This window comes from Piliocolobus tephrosceles, chromosome 20 (genome assembly GCF_002776525.5).
Source record: "Piliocolobus tephrosceles isolate RC106 chromosome 20, ASM277652v3, whole genome shotgun sequence".
NCBI classification, from domain to species: Eukaryota; Metazoa; Chordata; class Mammalia; order Primates; family Cercopithecidae; genus Piliocolobus; species Piliocolobus tephrosceles.
Genome location: NC_045453.1, coordinates 20,768,164 through 20,787,650, shown reverse-complemented (window position 1 = coordinate 20,787,650; position 19,487 = coordinate 20,768,164). Strand labels below are relative to the sequence as shown.

The 19,487-nt window shown below is 48.1% G+C and overlaps 1 protein-coding gene across 1 annotated transcript; it reads right to left on the bottom strand.

The window, feature by feature from the left end:
- Window positions 1-4,452: 4,452 nt before the first annotated feature.
- On the bottom strand, window positions 4,453-5,594 carry LOC111528289. The gene is made up of 2 exons (XM_023194980.2): window positions 5,324-5,594; window positions 4,453-4,876 (listed from the first exon to the last, which is right to left on the bottom strand). Exons 1-2 carry the CDS (start codon window positions 5,592-5,594, stop codon window positions 4,518-4,520), a joined length of 630 nt encoding a protein of 209 aa, XP_023050748.1. The 3' UTR covers window positions 4,453-4,517.
- Window positions 5,595-19,487: the final 13,893 nt, after the last annotated feature.

The window sequence follows — 19,487 nt, the reverse complement described above, 5'->3', positions numbered from 1 at the left end:
GGTTGAGGGTCGTGGAGCTGCAGACCCAGGCAGGAGCAATGTTGTTGAAGGTTGAGAGTCTGCAACCTGGCGACCCAGGGAGGAGAGGTCTTGTTCTCGTTTGAGGGTCGTGGTGTTGCAGACCCAGGGAGAAGCAATATTGTTTAAGTTCGAGGGTTGGGAAGCTGGAGACCCAGGGAGGAGAAGTCTTGTTCTAGTTTCAGGGTCATGGAGCTGCAGACCCAGGCAGGAGCAATGTTGTAGTTTGAGGGTGTGGAAGCTGGTGACCCAGGGAGGAGAGGTCATGTTCTAGTTTGAGGGTCGTGGAGCTGCAGACCCAGCGAGGAGCAATGTTGTTGTAATAAGAGATTCTGGAAGCTGTCGACCCAGGTAGGAGAGGTCTTCTTCTAGTTTGAGAGTCGTGGAGTTGCAGCCCCAGGCAGGAGCAATATTGTTGAAGTTTGAGGGTCTGGAACCTGGCGACCCATGGAGGAGAGGTCTTGTTCTAGTTTCAGGGTCGTGGAGCTGCAGACCCAGGGAGGAGCAGTGTTGTTGTAGCAAGAGGGTCTCGAACCTGCCCACCCAGGGAGGAGAGGTCTTGTTCTCGTTTGAGGGTCGTGGAGTTGCAGACCCAGGGAGAAGCAATATTGTTGAAGTTCGAGGGTTGGGAAGCTGGAGACCCAGGGAAGAGAAATCTTGTTCTAGTTTCAGGGTCGTGGAGCTCCAGACCCAGGCAGGAGCAATGTTGTTGAAGTTTGAGGGTCTAGAACCTGGCGACCCAGGGAGGAGAGGGCATGTTGTAGTTTGAGGGTCCTCTAGATGAAGACCCAGGCAGGAGCAATGTTATTGTAGTAAGAGAGTCTGGAAGCTGTCGACCCAGGGAGGAGAGGTCTTCTTCTAGTTTGAGGGTCGTGCAGTTGCAGACCCAGGCAGGAGCAATATTGTTGAAGTTTGAGGGTCTGGAACCTGGCGACCCAGGGGGGAGATGTCTTGTTCTCATTTGAGGGTCATGGAGCTGCAGACCCAGGGAGGAGCACTGTTGCAATTTGAGGGTCTGGAAGCTGTCGACCCAGGGAGGAGAAATCTTGTTCTAGTTTGAGGGTCGTGGAGCTGCAGACCCAGGCAAAAGCAATGTTGTTGAAGGTCGAGAGTCTGGAAGCTGGTGACACAGGGCGGAGAGGTCTTGTTCTCATTTTAGGGTCGTGGAGTTGCAGACCCAGGGAGAAGCAATATTGTTGAAGTTCGAGGGTTGGGAAGCTGGAGACCCAGGGAGGAGAAGTCTTATTCTAATTTGAGGTTTGTGGAACTGCAGACCCAGGCAGGAGCAATGTTGTTGAAGGTCAAGAGTCTGGAACCTGGCGACCCAGGGAGGAGAGGTCTTGTTCTCGTTTGAGGGTCGTGGAGTTGCAGACCCAGGAAGAAGCAATATTGTTTAAGTTCGAGGACTGGGAAGCTGGAGACCCAGGGAGGAGAAATCTTGTTCTAGTTTCAGGGCCGTGGAGCTGCAGACCCAGGCAGGAGCAATGTTGTTGAAGGTCGAGGGTCTGGAAGCTGGTGACCCAGAGCGGAGAGGTCATGTTCTAGTTTGAGGGTCGTGGAACTGCAGACCCAAGGAGGAGCAATGTTGTTGAAGTTCGAGGTTCTGGAAGCTGACGACCAGGGAGGATCTGTGTTGTTTTGAGTGTCGTGGTTCCGGAGACCCACAGAATAGCCGGTGCTTCCTTTCAAGTCTGAGAGTCATTCAGCTGGAGATCCAGGGAGGACCCGGTATTGCTGTTCTAGCGAGAGCAGTGAATATGGAGACCCAGGGAGGAGCGGGTGCTGTTGTTCATGACTGAGGCTTGTGGAGCTGGAGAACCAGAGAGGAGCTGGTGCTGCTGTTTAAATCTGTGGGTCCTGGAGCTGGAGCCTTGGGAGGCAGATGGTGTTGCTGTTGTTCAGGTCTGAGGGTCATGGGGCTTGAGGTACAGGGAGGAGTCACTGCTGCTGTTCAAGTCTGAGGGTCGTGTAGCTGGAGAGTGGGGAGGAGGTAGTCTTGGTGTCTAGTGTGACGGTGGTGGAGCTGTAGATCTGAGGAGGAGCCGGTGCTGCTGTGGAGTTTGAGGGTCATGGAACTGGAGACCTAGGGAGGATCCAGTGCTACCACCGTTTAAGTCAGAAGGTCGTGGATCTGGAGTTTTGGGGAACAGCCACTGCTGCTGTTTAACTGTGGGGAGGATCCAGTGTGTCAATTGAAATTTGAGGGTTTGGGAGCTGGAGAACCAGGGAGGAGCCGGTCATGCTATTGTATTTTGAGGGTTATGGATCTGGAGACCTGGAGAGAGGCCGGTACTGTTGTTATAGTTTGAGGGTCGTGGAAGTGGAGACAGGGGGAGGAGCCGCTGCTGCTGTTCAAGTCTGAGGGTGGTGTAGCTGGAGAGCGGGGAGGAGGTAGTCTTGGTGTCTACTGTGAGGGTGGTGGAGCTGTAGACCTGGGGAGGAGCCAGTGCTGCTGTGTAGTTTGATTGTCGTGGAACTGGAGACCTTGGGAGGAGATGGTGCTATTGCCATTTACGTCAGAAGGTCGTGGATCTGGAGCTTTGGGGAACAGCCCGTGCTGCTATTAACTGTGGGGAGGATCTGGTGTGTCAGTTGAAGTTTGAGGGTTTGGAAGCTGGAGAATCAGGGAGGAGCCGATCATGCCATTCTATTTTGAGGGTCGTGTATCTGGAGACCTGAGGAGAGGCCGGTACTGCTGTTGTAGTTTGAGGTTCATGGAACTGGAGACGGGGGGAGGAGCCAGTGTTGCTGCTGTTCATGTCTGAGGGTTGTAGAGCTGAACACCCAGGGAGAAGCCAGCACTACGGCTTTTTAAGTCTGAGGGTCATGGAGCCTGAGACCCGGGGAGGAGCCAGCGCTGCTGTTCAAATGGCTTCTCCCTGAGTCTCCAGCTCCATGACCTTCAAACTAGGACAGCAGCAGCAGCTCCTCCCGGGACCTTCCAGCTCCATAACCCTCACACTAGAACAGCAGCACCGGCTCCACCCTGGGTCTCCAGATCCACGACCCTCACACTAGAACAGCAGCACCGGCTCCACCCTGGCTCTCCAGATCCACGACCCTCAAACTAGGACAGCAGCACTGACTCCTCCCTGGGTCTCCAGCTCTACAACCCTCAGACTTGAGGAGCTGGAGACTCGGGGAAGAGCCAGGGCTGCTCTTCTACTTTGAGGGTTGTGGAGCTGGAGACCCAAAGACAACAGCTGCTGCTATTCTAGTTTGAGGGTCTTGGAGCCAGAACCTTTGTGAGGAGCCGGTGCTGCCTTTCAAGTCTGAGAGTCATTGAGCTGGAGATCCAGGGAGGAGCCGGTGTTACTGTTCTAGTCTGAGGGTACTGAAGCTGGAGACCCAAGGAGGAGCCGGCACTGCTATTCTAGTTTGAGGGTAGTGGAGCTGGAGGTCTCAGGAAGAGCCGGTGCTGCTGTTTAAATCTGTGGATTCTGAAGCTGGAGCCCTGATGGGGAGCTGGTGTTGCTCTTGTTCACGTCTGAGGGTCATGGGGCTTGAGGTACAGGGAGGAGCCACTGCTGCTGTTCAAGTCTGAGGGTCGTGTAGCTGGAGAGTGGGGAGGAGGTAGTCTTGGTGTCTAGTGTGCGGGTGGTGGAGCTGTAGACCTGGGGAGGAGCTGGTGCTGCTATGTAGTTTGATTGTCGTGGAACTGGAGACCTAGGGAGGAGCCTGTGCTACCGCCATTGAAGTCAGAGGGTCATGGATCTGGAGCTTTGGGGAAGAGCCTGTGCTGCTGTTTAGCTGTGGGGAGGATCCGGTGTGTCACTTGAAGTTTGAGGATTTGGTAGCAGGAGACCCAGGGAGGAGCCAGTCATGCCATTGTATTTTGAGGGTCGTGGATCTGGAGACCTGGGGAGAGGCTGGTACTGCTGTTGTAGTTTGAGGTTGGTGGAACTGGAGACAGGGGGAGGAGCTGGTGCTGCTGCTGTTCATGTCTGAGGGTTGTAGAGCTGGAGACCCAGGGAGGAATCGGTGTTGCTGGTCTAGTCTGTGGGTCGTGAAGCTGAAGACCCAGGGAGGAGCTGGTGCTATTGCTCATGTCTGAGGATTGTGGAGCTGGAGACCCAGGGAGGAGCCGGTGCTGCTGATCTAGTCTGAGGGCTGTGGAGCTGGAGATCCCGGGAAGAGATGGGGCTGCTGTTCAAATCTGTGGGTCTTGGAGCTGGAGCCCTGGGGGTGACCCGGTTCTGCCATTCATGTTTTAGGTTCGTGGAGCTGGAAACCCAGGGATGCAGTGGTGCTGCTGTTCTGGTTTAAGGATCGTGAAGCTGGAGACCCGGACAGGAGGTGGTGCTACTGCTGTTCAAATCTGAGGGTCACGGAGCTGGAGCCTTGGGGAGGTGCTGGTGCTGCCTCTCAAGTCTGAGAGTTGTTGAGCTGGAGATTCGGGGAGGTGCCGGTGTTGCTGTTGTTGTTTGAGGATTGTGGAGCTGGAGGCCGAAGGGAAACTGGTGTTGCAGTTCAAGTTGGATGGTCGTGGAGCTGGAGACCTAGGGAGGAGCTGGTGCTACCGCCGTGTAAGTTGAGGGTTGTGGAGCTAGTGGTCCCGGGGAAGAGCCAGTGCTATTGTTGAAGTTTGAGGGAGCTGGAGACCCAGGGAGTAGCCGGTGCTGCTGTTCTAGTTTGAGTGTTGTAGAGCTGGAGCCTCGGTGGGGAGCCGGTGCTGCCTCCCAAGTCTGAGAGTCATTGGCTGGAGATCCACGCGGGAGCTGGTGCTGCTGTTGGAGTTTGAGGATGGTGGAGCTGGAAACCCAGGGCGGAGCTGGTGCTGGAGTTGGAGTTTGAGGGTCAGGGAGCTGGAGATCTGGGGAGGAGCCAGTGCTGCTGTTTAAGTCTGAGGGTCGTGGAGCTAAACATGGAGCCAAAGTTGGGGAAATAGAGAGAGAGAGTTACAGGATGACCCTGGAAACTGTAGATGAAGCTGTACCCCAAGCAAGCTGAGCTTGGGAACTTCTAAATGCTAGTGATGAGTGCATTCTTTTTCCTCTTACACAGTTTGGATTTGTTTTCTGTCTCAGGAGGCAGAAAGATCCTGATTAATACCCTTAGGAATTGAAAAGCTTAAAAAAACTAAAGGATGTTGGTAATAATAATAACAATAATTAAACCATGATTATCCTGACTGGCAGAGACAAAATCACACACACACAATATATATCTTTCAAACAGTTAATAAAATAAAAAATACATCGAAAAGTAGACCCAAGCAAAGCTATAAAAATTTGTTTCATGAAGAAGCGACAGAGGACAGAGATTCATCTGAGAGATGCTATTAATGGAGAAACTGAGAACTTACCATTTTTCCCTTGAGGTTTTGGTGCAGAATGATATTGTGTGAGTTCTGGCAGCTGAGTCACTTCCCACAGCCCGGTGATGCCGTCGGTGTCACAGAAGGACCCTCTCCCAGCTGGTCCTGCCTCTCTGCTACGATGAGTGCGGCCTCTGATCCCCAACAGCTGACTGCGTCTTGAGACCAGACCCATGAGCACAAGTGTTTCCATGGTGAAGGTTCCTGGATGGAACACTGTGGATGTGGCTAATGTTCCTTCCTGATGTTCATCTGCCATCTTGCTATTTAATGCAATGTCTTCTAAATATTGAATAGAAAAAAGTATTTGTACAATATGGGTAAGGTATAAAGAATATCCACACACCAGACACACGGACAGGGAGGGGCACCCACAGCAAACTCCCTTCGCCTGGGAGCAGGTGTGGTCCTTGAGTCCTGTGTCGCCTGTTTCTTCCTCCGCCTTGGCCTACAGGCCTGATGTGATGTGACCTCTGCCTGCCTCTCTGACTCCATCTCCTCTCCCGTTCCTGTTCTTTCTAACAATTATGTTACAGCCTCAGTGAATGTGACAAGGACCCTGAATCACGGTGGCTTTACTAAGACAGAAGTTCATTCCTTTCACATGAAAGTCCAAGCCAGTGGGGTGATTCTTCTCTGTGCATTTTTCAGGGTCTTAGGCTACTTCCATCTTGCTGCTCTGACTTCCTTAGGGTGTAGCTTCCCCACAGTGTCCATCCTATCTACTGCCAGCCAGCAGGGAGGGGAGAACAAGAGGACACAAACCTCCCTTCCTCTAAAGGCAGTTGCTGTGCACTGGCCTCATGTGCATTGACCACTGTCTGGTCACGTGGCCACTGCTTGCTGCAAGGGATGCTGGGAAGTTTTCATCCTGGATGCCATTGCCCACCTGGGTGAGGTGACTCCTGAGATCAAGGGGAGAGAGGACATCAAAGAGAGTCACTGACTCTTCCCTCCGTCATGCACGTTGCTCCAGTCTAGGGCGACCCACTGCCTCAGCTTGCTCAGGACTGAGGGTGGCCATGGGGCACAGACCTTTCAGTTTTATAACAAGGGCAGTTCCAGGCAAGTCATCCCAGCTTGGCTGAGACTCAGAGTTTCCTGGGACATGGGATTTCTAGTGTTAAAACCGGGAAAGTTCTGGGTAATCCTGGACAAGTCGGTCCCCTCTACTGCAGACACACTGGCTTCCTTTCTGCACCTCAAGGAGCAGAAAGGCCAAGCCAGGGCCTGCTGTGGGGCCTTTGCATCTACTGTTACCCCTGTCTGGGATTCCGTTTCTGCAACTCTGTGTAGTGCTCACTCCTCTTCTGTTGAGGAAAGGCTGCTCTCTGGGTGTCCCCGGGAGCCTGGTCTGCTGTACTCAGCACTACATGCGCTGTGAAAATCCCTCTGTGCTCTTCATAGAATGAGATCGGTTCTTTCCACTCTTCCCTGCCCACTTCAGTTTCAAAATCTCTGAGGATTATTAATTTTTATTCTCTTCACCGCTGAAAGATACATCTGTTTCCCTAAAGCTGTGGCTGGGTTCATGCATAGGCAGATAAATCTGATATCAATAATAACCTGAACAAAAATCATGTATTAAATCCCAAGGTTATGATGTAGGAAGCAGGGATTCTGAAGAGATGGGTAAGCCTAATAAAGGCCAAAGGGTGTGAATTAAAAGGAAATGTGGGGTGGAGAAACATTTCGTGAAATAGAACCCCACCTCTTGGTGAGTTCATTGGTACAACCTTTCTAGAGGGCAATTTGGCAACTGGCCAATGAAAGTGCATAACTTTTGGTTCCAGATTTCATTTATAGGCATTTATCCCTAGGAAATAGTCAGAAAAATATGCAAAGATGAAACTCTAAGGATTTTTCTAAGAAGAAAGAAGTAGGAAGCATGAATGTCTGCTGGTGGTCCCACACCCTGGCACCAGTGCTCCTCTCTCCTAGTGGGTGGGCACAGGCTACATTTTCCCAGGCTTCCTTGCAGTGAGTTGTGGTCATGTGACCAGGTTCTGGCCAATGGGATGTAATAAAATTGTTGGGTGGCATTTTTGGAAACCCCCTTCTATAACCTCTGTCTTGAAATGGTTTGAATGTGGGTCCCCTCCGAATCTCACGTTGAAATGTGATCCCTGATGTTGGAGGTGGGGCCTGGTGGGAGGTGTTTTGGTGATGTGGGCAGATCCCTCTCACAATGGCTTGGTGCCGTCCCAATGGCAATGACTGAGTTCTTGCTCTGAGTTTATGGGAGATCTGGTTGTTTAAAGTGCCTCCTCCCTCTCTTGCTCTTTCTCTTGCCATGTGATGTATGTGCTTCCCTTTCACCTTCTGCCATAATTGGAAGCTTCCTATGGCTTCCCCAGGAGCAGATGCTGGTGTCATGCTTGTACAGCCTGCAGAACTGTGAGCCAATTAAACCTCTTTTCTGTAAATAACCCAGCCTCAGGTATTCCTTTAGGCAACACAGATGGACTGACATATATCTTTAGTGCCATTTCTTAGTTGCTCCATCCTTTGACCTGCTTCCTGGGATAAGCATATGATAATTGGAGCTATTCTTGTCACCTCAAACTTTGAGGATTAGGCTTCTACCCTGTGGACAGCAGAATGTCCTCTGGAAGGAAAGGAAAGTCCCTAACGCCACCCTAGACAACCTTGTTTTCTTTTTACTTTTTTGTTTTTTGCGATAGAATCTTGCTGTGTTGCCCAGGCTGGAGTACAGTGGCGTGATCTCAGCTCATTACAACCTCTGCTTCCCGGGTTCAAGTGATTCTCATGCCTCAGCCTCCCAAGTAGCTGGGATTACAGGTGCGTGCCACCATGTTCAGCTAATTTTTTAATTTTTAGTAAAGACAGGGTTTCACCATGTTGACCAAGCTAATTTCAAAATCATGACTTCAAGTAATCCACTCACCTCAGCCTCCCAAAGTGCTGGGATTACAGACATGCGCCACTGTGCCCAGCCCAGTCTTGGTTTTTATGAGATAAACTTCTACTTTGAAGTTACATCACTGATAGGTGATATAACTGTAACTGGATAAAAAGTAGGAAATTGATTTAATATTTACATCTACATATGGCCATACCAAGAATGATAGTGAACTGTTGTTATCAATGTATAAATATGGACACAAAATATTGTTTAGTATAAACAAAACTGTTTTGCTTTCTTTTTTGATTCAGAGTCTCACTCTGTTGCCCAGGCTTGAGTGCAATGGTGCGATGTCGGCTCATTGCAACCTCCATCTCCCAGGTTCAAGCGATTCTCCTGTCTCAGTCTCTGGAGTAGCTGGGATTACAGGCGCACGCCATTGCACCCAGCTAATTTTTTGTCTTTTTAGTGGAGACAGGGTTTCACCATGTTGGTCAGGTTGGTCTCTAACTCCTGACCTCAGATGATACACCCACCTCAGCCTCCCAAATTGCTGGGATTACAGGCTTGAGCCACCATGCCCAGCCAGCATTGGTATTTTTTGACCGCTGATGGTTGGAGGTGCTATTCCCAGTTGCCCAAAGCATGCTTATCAACCCCCAGGGGGAGCCACAGATGACAGGATTGTCTTTGAACCTGGACAACTCACAGGATAGTGGGGCCTGCATGGAAATAGGAAAGTCTGGGGAGAAGCTGTATCGGGGATGGGAAAGAAAAGGTAATTTTGTTTGAATCGTCCAGGTTTAAATGGACAGCAAATAAAGTCTGGAGCTTGAGAGAGAGGCTAGAACTTAAGTAGATAGCAGGTGGGAGAGATCCAGAGGTAATGGTTCAGAGATCTGCCTCAGATCTGTTTTGGGGAATCCTGGGTAAATATAGACCTTAATCCTTTTCCACATATTCAGATATTACTTTTAGGATGTTGTGAACTCATTGCCTGGCTTGGTTTTTGCATTGCATAGCCTGGTTAGAAAATAAATTCATGGCCGGGCGCAATGGCTCACGCCTGTAATCCCGGCACTTTGGGAGGCCAAGGCGGATGGATTACAAGGTCAGGAGATCGAGACCATCCTGGCTGACACGGTGAAACCCCGTCTCTACTAAAAATACAAAAAATTACCCAGGCGTGGTGGTGGGCGCCTGTGGTCCCAGCTACTCAGGAGGTTGAGGCAGGAGAATGGCATGAACTTGGGAGGTGGAGGTTGCAGTGAGCTGAGATCACACCACTGCACTCCAGCCTGGGTAACAGAGCGAGATTCCGTCTCAAAAAAATAAATAAATATAAATAAATAAATAAATTAATTAATTAATTCGCAGGCCAGGCGCAGTGGCTCATGCCTGTAAAAGCAGAGTCAGGGAGGGGTGCAGGAGAGTTTTGGGGATACATAGACTGCTGACTCCTCCTCCTCTTAAAATATCCACATTTAACAACTTAAAACAGGAGGGGATCTTAGATGAGAGGTATATTACTCTGTTTTCACACTGCTGTAAAGATACTACCCGAGACTGGGTAATTTATAAACAAAAGAGGTTTAATTGACTCATAATTCCAGATAGCTTGAGAGGCCTCAGGAAACTTACAATCATGGCAGAAGACGATGGGAAAGCAAGTCACACCTTACATGGTGGCAGGAGAGAGAGAGAGCAAGAGGGGAGGTGCCACTTTTAAACCATCAGATCTCGTAAGCACTCACTCACTATCACGAGGACAGCATGGGGGAAATGGCCCCCATGATCCAATCACCTCCCACCAGGGCCCTCCCTTGACATGTGGGGATTACAACTCAAGATGAAATGTGGATGGGGACACAGAGCCAAACCATATCAAGAGGAAACTGGGTCATGGAGACAGACGCCCAGTTTTCCAGAGTCAAGGATGAAGTTGGCATGGGAGCCAGTTCTCTGAACTCTTGCCCATTGCTCTCTTCCTCTCCCCCGTCACCTTTCCTTCAGAATGGGATGTGAAATCAATAGAACATTATAAGCAGAGGAATCATGAGTCTGCTCTGTGTATAAATGTATCACACAGAATGCTCTGACAAGGTGAAGAGGTCAGGATGGGCGTGGCAGGTGGAGGACAGGAGGTGAGAGTCCAGTGAGGGGGTTGCTGCAAAAACTGGATGAGAGCTCATAGTAGCTTGGACCAGAGTGGGAGCAGTGGAGGTGGTGAGAAGTGACTGGACTCACGATATATTCTGAAGATAGAGCCTACACAATTTCCAGATGGACTGGATGTGGCGTATGAGAGAAAGGAAGAAGAGAAAGATGGAGCCCAGGTTTTGGAAGGATGGACTTGCTTGGGCTGAGATAGGAAAAGCTGCAGAAGAAGTAGATTTAGACAGAGAATTTAGTCTCAGTCTGCTCAGGCTTCTATAACAAAACTCCACGGACTGGGTAGCTTGTCAACAGCAGAACTTTCTTCCACATAATCCTGGAGGCTGGGAAGTCCAAGATCAAAGTGTCATCAGATTCAGTGGATGACGGGGGCCCAAGGCTTCCTGGTTCACAGTTAGCACCTTATCTCTGTATCCTCACCTGGTGGAAGGGGATGAATGAACTCCCTTGAAGTTTCTTTTATAAGGGCATTAGTCCTATTCACAAGGCTCTACCCCTAAGTCCTATTCACCTCCCAAAGGCCCACCTTCGGTACCATCACCTTGGGAGTTCAAATTGGAACATATAAATTTGGGCGGGGGGCGGGGTGGATATAATCATTCAGAGTGTGGCACAGAAATAAAGAGTTTCATTTTGAACAGATTCAGTCGTGATATGTCTGGACAGCTGAGTGCATGAGTTCTGAATGCAGGGGAATTTCAGGCCAGAGATACAAATGTGGGCACTGTCAGCATAAAGGAGATGTTTAAAGTCTTTATCTTGGAGAAGATCCCCCAGGGAGAGAGGATCTGGTCTTCTCAGATGGGCTTACTGTGTGATCTTGGGACTATCCCTCCACCTCTTGAACCTTTTGCTTGAAGCAGCCTGAGCAACAAGAGCGAAACTCCATCTCAAAAAAGAAAAGAAAATACCAATGTTTTAAGGAAAAGACTGGGAAGGGCAGCTCTGGGCATTACATATTCCAATTTCTTTTTTTTTTTTTTTTTTTGAGACAGAGTCTCGCTCTGTCGCCCAGGCTGGAGTGCAGTGGCCGGATCTCAGCTCACTGCAAGCTTTGCAAGCTCCGCCTCCCGGGTTTATGCCATTCTCCTGCCTCAGCCTCCCAAGTAGCTGGGACTACAGGCGCCCGCCACCTCGCCCTGCTAGTTTTTTGTAGTTTTTAGTAGAGATGGGGTTTCACCGGGTTAGCCAGGATGGTCTCGATCTCCTGACCTTGTGATCCGCCCGTCTCGGCCTCCCAAAGTGCTGGGATTACAGGCTTGAGCCACCGCGCCCGGCCTCCAATTTCTTATTGTAGAAACCTGGTTTGACTCTATACCCCTCCCTCTACTGTCATCCCCGCTTATTTGGTCCAATTTTTTGCTTGTCGGTAAAAATATGGATTGAAGAACTTGATCTCCAATATCCTGTCCTGCTCCATTGTTCTAGAATAGAAGAGGGTCCTCAGGATGGACTGAGCCAGGCTGATGAAGTGGGTGCTACCCACAGATCAGTGTTTATCTGCCTCAGGGTGAAGACCTGAATGTACATGGATTATCACCAGGTTGACAGACCCTGATGCAGGTGGAGTGAGACATGGGATGCTCCCCAGGGCTTCAAGCTGCTTAACTGGAAGCATCAACAGCCAAGCCTTTGATTAGCTCCTGTTTTCTACAACAGGAAATCAGAGCCATTAGCCAAACCAGTCCAGCTGGGAATCTCAGCTGGCTTTCCCCACGAGACTCACCACCTCTGTGATCAATCACATCACCAGGAATGTCACTGGCAACCTGTTGATCAGCTGGTGATGAAACCAAGTGCTGCACATGCAGGCAGGCCATGCTGCTTGGCATCCCCTTCCCTATTAACAAGGGCCCTGTAATTCTTACTTCCTGCCCAGGGCCCTATAAAGGCAGCCATTTAATAATGATTTTACAGGATGACCCAAGCTCTGTGGGGGCGGGGTAAACTTCTGCTCTAATTACACAATAGCTCCAATTGGTGCCTTAGAAATGGGGCCCTGTAAAAATGGGAGAAAGTCTTTGTTTCCAGGTCAGGCAGGCTAGGCTGTTTGTGGAGAGAGAATAAAATGGGGACTAGAATAGATTGAAGAGGTATGTTGGGTTGGACTGAAAACTGCCTGACACCCAAAAGGTCAAAGTCAGGAGGTTGCCTAACAGGTTGTACTGACGAGACTAACATGAAAACTTGTACATGTGTCCCTCCGAGAGACAGTAGGTGTGAATTCAGGAGAATTCACAGTTAGGAACGTGAATTCGGGAGACACACTGCCTCGGTTGGAATCCTGGCTGTCTTTTTCTACCTGTGTCACCTAGGACAAGTGATTTAACTTCTCTGTGTTTAAAAGCTTCGCATGAAAAATGGGTACGATAATGGTACCTATTCCATCAGGTTGTTCTGATGATTAAATGAGTTAATATGTGTAAAGTCCATAGACCAATACCTGGAGCACCATGAGTATTACACAAGGCTTGCTGTTCCTAAGGACTGAATCCTTAGCCAGATTCCAAATTTTGCCTACTATTTGAAAAATCGCCTGTGACATATCTGGACTCAGAGCATGCTCAGTACATGAGAGGAGGAACTCAGCTCATGGATTTCTTACCTCTAGTCTTACTCTTTAATCAGATAAACCAGTAGTTATTGATTAGGTGGCTGCAGTGTGGGCAGCTCTGGGCTGGATGTACAGAACCTTAAAATCAAAATGTAGATCCAAGACACAAACTTGTAACTTGCTGAACAGAAAGAGTGGCACCAAGTGACGTTCAGGATAGTGATGGGAAAAGTGTCACAGGTCAGTACATGGTTAGTACCCAGATGCTCAGGCAGAGAGTGAGAGGTGCGGGAATTTGAGCAGAGAATTAGCAGATGATCTACTAGGAAAACCCAAGAAAACCTACAAGAAGTTTTGGAGCTTGTAATTGTGTCCAGAATTCCAATGGGCTATAAAATTAGCATGTGGCCAGGTGTCATGGCTCATGCCTGTAATCCCAGCAATTTAGGAGTCAGAGGCAGGCAGATTGCTTGAGTCCTGGAGTTCAAGACCAGCCTGGGCTACATGGTGAAACCTCATCTCTACAAAAAAACACAAAAAGTATCCGGGCATGGTGGCACGTGCCTGTAGTCCCAGATACTCGGGAAGCTGAGACAGGAAGCCTGCCTGAGCACAGGAAGCAGAGGTTGCAGTGAACTGAGATCATGCCACTGCACTCCAGCCTGGGTGACAGAGCCAGACCTTGTCTCAAAAAGAAACAAAGACAAAACAAAAAGAGTGACAGTTAAACCTCTAAGAGAAACAAATCCAATTTTAAATTACAACATACAACATTTTGATATCATTATAGCAGCTCTTTTGGATCCATATGAATAAAATCATAAAACAAAAAATCAAATAATAACATGCATAGCACATTCTTTGATAGGTAGTTAATATTGACTTGATACCTATTTCCTTTTTCTCAATCTATAAAATGTGAAATTCCAGTAAATTATCATGAGGGAAATGGTCTATAGTGAATTTGAAAACTTAAGTCATAAAAAAATGCTTTTCAGAAAAGAAAAGAAATTATGGATTTAGCTGTACCAGGTATTCTCACACATAGAATTGTAATAACTGAAGAGTCAGGCTGATTGGAAACAAAGCAAGAAAACTCAATAGAAAGTTCAGAAAAAGACCTGCAGATATAAAACGTTGCAATGTGATAAAGGTTGCAATTCCATTGTTTGGAGGAAGATGAATTATTCAATAAATGCTATTCAGATCATTTTGAAGGTGCTTAATGATCTAGATAAAAATATTAAATCTGATGCGTATCTCATTTGTACATCAAAATATACTCCGGATGTGTTGGTAAATTAAGTGTAGAAAACATGTAAGTCCTGGAAAGAAAAGATGAATTTTACATAATATTGGGGGATTTATAAACATAAATATGGAAAGCACAAAGACAAAGTTTATTGAATATAAGAAACAACAATGGGAAACTTTTCTTTCGATATCTCTGAAATTTATTCATTTTTCAGTTTCATAAACTTACTCTAAGGTATCATTTCTTGCCTGAATTCATTCATTCTTTCGTACACTGAGTGACTGCTGTATGACAGATATTGTTCCTGGTGCCAGAAATACAGCAGTTTTTAAAAAGGGCAAAACTCCTGGTCCTTATGAGACTTGCCTTCTAGCAGGGCAGACAGAGTAGGAACAGGATACATAAGTGACATACACAACATGTCAGATTGCGTTTGGGTTTATAAAGAACAATAAAGGAAGAAATGGAGATAGGGTTTGCAGGGAGTACTTTGCAATTTTGAAAAGGGAGGTCAGCTGGGCATGGGGGCTCATACCTGTACTCCTGGCATTTTGGGAGGTCAAAGAAGGAGGATTGTTTGAGCCCAGGAGATTGAGATCAGCCTGGGCAACACAGTGAGATCCCATCTCTACAAATATTTTTGTAAAATTAGCCAGGCATGGCAGCACACACCTATAGTCCCGGCTACTCAAGAGGCCAAGGAGCGATGATTGCTTGAGGCCAGGAGTTCAACACTACCCTGGGCAACATAACAAGACCTCATCTCCACAAAACCTAGGAACATTAGCTGGGCATGATGGTGCACACTTCTACTCTGGAGGCTGAGGTGGGAGGATCACCTGAGCCCAGGAGGTCAAGGCTACAGTGAGCTGTGATGATGCCACTGCACTCCAGCCTGGGCAACATAGAGAGACCCTGCTTCTTAAAAAAGTCGGGAAGAGTGTCAGGAAAGCTTCTGTGAGAACTTGACATTTGAGCAAAGCACTATAGGAAGAGAGCAGATGATTATGTGGATAATTTAGGCAAAATATTCCAGGCAAGGAAACAAGGAAAAGGCAAGAACAAAGTCCCTGCAGCAGTTGGGTGCCTGACAGTGGTTGAGGATCCTCAAGGAAGCTAGCGTGGCTGAAACTAAGCAAGTGAGGGAGAAGTGTAGCAAGAGATGAAGTCAGGACATATTGGGAGCTGATCATGTGGGCTCTTGTAATCTATTCAAAGAATGCTGGCATACAACTTCTTCCAGCGAGAGGCTGTAGAGCATGGTGGTTAATCCGGTGAATGGATGGATGAATGGGCAGACGGAAGGGCAGAATGGGGAGATAGGCAGGTGCATGATCGGTGGATGGGTGGGTGAGTGAGTAGAAGGGTGAAGGGGTGGGTGGATGGTGGGTGGTGGATGGGTGGGTGGATGGGTAGATGGGTGAAAGGAAGAGTTAATAAACTAGAGGCAACCAGAGGGAAAAACAAATATGCAGTTGAATACATGGGTCTGAAACTCAGATAAGGGAGAACAACTGGAAGTGCCCCTTTGGGAGTCAGAAAGGCAGCAGTGGTCACTGGGGTCTCAGGCATAGACCAGCACCTAGAGAAGGAAGACAGAGAGGGAAGAGAGGAGCATCTGGGGCCAGAGCTTAGGGGATCACGTGCCGGCCCCTCTTACAACTCTTTACGTATTTTAAGTCTTCCCATTCTCAAAAACAAATAAAAAAAACCCTGAGGTAGATACTATTGTTATCATATTTTTAGAGATGGTATAACTGTGACACAAAGAAATTAAATGACTTGCTCAAGGTCCCACAGTGAGTAAACGGAAGGGCCAGAGCTTGAACTCAGGCATTTATGCTCTTCTCTTAATCACGATGATGAAATGATAGGACCAGTGAAAAAATACGACACAGCCACACAGCAGAGGGGCTGTGCAGCCCTTAAACATGATGCTGCAGAAATGTGTGCATTGATGTGAAAAATTTAAAAACTACACTGTGCTTCAATGACAAAAATCTGTGGATAGGTAGATTTTCTTAGTGCGTGCATAGAGAAAGGACAGAAAACTACACCTGAATTTCCTAGAATAAATACATCACTTTAAAAAAGTTTTTTTTTTTTTTTTTTTTTTTTTTTTTGAGAAGGAGTCTTGCTCTGTCACCCGGGCTGGAGTGCAGTGGCCGGATCTCAGCTCACTGCAAGCTCTGCCTCCCGGGTTCACGCCATTCTCCTGCCTCAGCCTCCAGAGTAGCTGGGACTACAGGCGCCCGCCATCTCGCCCGGCTAGTTTTTTGTATTTTTAGTAGAGACGGGGTTTCACTGGGTTAGCCAGGATGGTCTCGATCTCCTGACCTCAGGTGATCTGCCTGCCTCGGCCTCCCAAAGTGCTGGGATTACAGGCTTGAGCCACCGCGCCCGGCTAAAAAAGTTTTAATAGAAAAAAAATGCCCAGATAAAGATACCGAGGACAGTATCCACATCTAGACAGTGATTGATCCATCCAGCTGTGGCCCTCCCATCTCACCCAGCCAGCCCCATGTGGCTTCCTTTGAAACTGCAGACTGGAGATGATAGTGGTGAATTCTAGTCCTACTCACTGGATATCAGCATTTCTGAAGCAAGTCACCATACCAGAGTTCCTCCCTCCCTCCTTCTCTTCGTCCCTTCTTCTCTTCCTCCCTCCGTCTCTTCCTTCTTTCCTTCCAACTGACATTTATTGAACACCTGCCGTGTGCCAGGCACAGTGCTAGGCACCCAACAAATAAGATCAAGAGGGACCCTCCCTCACAGAGCAGATGGAGGAAGTTAGACGACAAACGTATAAGGCAGTAAATGAACAACATAGTATCAAGAGGTGGTCCAAGTTATCAAAGAAACGGAGTGAGTAATGACATAGAGAATGTGGTGTTTTCACAAGTAAGAGTCCCAGAAAACAGACTCTGAGGGCACTCGTTAGCATGCAGGAGGATTATCAAGGAGGGAAGAGGGAAATGGCCACTCTAGAATGTGATGTGATCTGATGTCACTCTCTCTACTGCGTGGACAATGGATTTTATAAGGAAAGGAAACAGGGCGGTCCATCAGGAGAGGTTGCGATTATTAAGGTATAAGATGACGGTATAAGGTACAAGACAACTGGCCACCTTCCAGGATCAAAGCCTAGTCAATACAAAGGACCTGCATGGAAAGCATGGGTCCAAGCATCAGCCTCGGGGTCCTGTTCCCAGTCAAGGTCACTCTTAAGCCCCATGCGCATGCTCTGCAGTTAGTTGGCTAAGCACATCTGGGACAAGGTGGGGCAGCTCTACTCCTGGCATGAAAACACTTGACTGTATAGACTTTGTGGCCTGTTCATATACAAGGACCTGGGTGAAGTTGATGAGGAAATGAGGTTTCTTCCTGACTTTCATTTAGGAAATAAGAGTCCATGAAGTGTAAGGAACAAAGGTCATCTACATACCTGGCCACAAATATGTCGTCTCCCCAAAACACCCAGCTCATATTTGCAGAATGCCTTCCTGCTTGACATTCAAAGCATTTTCATGTACACAGTCACCATTCTCTTTTTTTTTTTTTTTTTTTAAACAGTCTTGCTCTGTCACCCAGGCTGGAATGCAGTGGCGTGATCATGGCTCACTGCAGCCTCAAACTCCTGGGCTCAAGTGATTCTCCCACCTCAGCCTCTTGAGTAGCTGGGACTAGAGGTATGCACCATCATGTCTGGCTGTTTTTTTCATATTTTTGTTGAGAAGGGGTCTCACTGTGTTGCTCAGACTAGCCTCAAACTCCTGGCCTCAAGCGATCCTCCCACCTTAGCCTCCCAAAGCACTGGAATTACAAGCATGTGCCACTGTGCCCAACTCACCATTCTCTTCTAATAGGCTGTGTAATTTTCTCTCTGTGTTGTAGATGAGGAAATTCAGGTTGGGGGAGATCAGAGGAAAACAATTGAATTTCTCAGACATTCCCATGACTTGGTTCTGAGTATGGGCTGGGTACCTTGCCAGGGGCTATGAAATGCATCACATTTGCCCCAACATCACAGAACAAATTGGTAATAGAGTCAGGACTTGAATGTGAGTTGCCCAATTCCAGGGCTCTCTTTTGTGCCTGCTGAAGCAAGGGGGTGCAACTCTACTCTGCCCCTGTGCGCTCTTCTGTGAGGCTCCTGTTGCCACTGGAAGGAGGGCTGGACATAGGCTGACTATACGATTAATAGTTCCCAAACTAGACCCCCTTTGAGTATCAGTGGTGAGGTACTATTAATAATGATTCTAGAACACAGGGACTGTCCCAGGTAAACTGGAACTTGTGGTCCCCTTAACTGAATGTCACATTTGCCCAGGACCTTACATAAGACAGAGAAAATGTCCATTGTCTACAACAGAGAACAGGACCAATGGGCTGATGACCCAAGAAAGTAGAAATGTGGCCACCACATTGCCCAGCTCTGTGACCCAGACAGCTTATTCACTTTCTCTGTGCTTTGGTGGCCTAATTTGTCAAATGGTGGTGACACTAATAATTCTACTTTCAGGTTTCTCTAAAGATGCAATGAGGTGATGGGTGGGGAGTTCCTCTATCTGCACCTGGCAGTTTATGAGCACCCTACAAGGACTGGCTTTCATCGTCACTCCCAGGGACAGCATGGTGCCACTTCCAGCAATTCTGGACCTTGCCCTGAGCAAGCACTTTGTAGGATGCATTGCATGGATACCAAAGAGGAGCATTTATGTCCTCCTGGAACTTTGAGTCTGGCTGGAGAGACAAAAGACAGGAATTCTCAATCAGGGAGAATTGAGCAGGGGAGTGAGAAGGGTTGGCTGCAGATGGGTGGAGAGCAATCAACAAATTCCAGGGCTAGCGGGACGTGGGTTGCATAAAGGTTCTATTGCTGCTATCACAAATCATCACTAACTTTGTGGTTTAAACAACATCAATGTATTACCTTACAATTCTGGGGTTCAGAAGTCTGAAATGGGCCTCACTGGGCTAAAATGGAAGGATTAGCAAGGCCGCATTCCTTCCAGAGGCTCTAAGGAAGAATGTGTTTCCCTGTCTAGCTCAGCTTCTAGGAGCCACCCACATCCCTTGGCTCATGGCCCCCTCCCTCCATATGTCAGTCATATCAGGCCAAGTGCTTCTCCTGGTGCTAGCTCTCTGGTGCTCCCTTCCTCGTCTACTTATAAGGACTGTCATGATTACCTCGGGCTCACCCAGATAATCCACGATCATCTCCCTATTTTAAAGCTAGCTGATACACAATCTGAATTCCATCTACAATGTTACCTCCCGTTTGCCATGTAACCTGGAATAT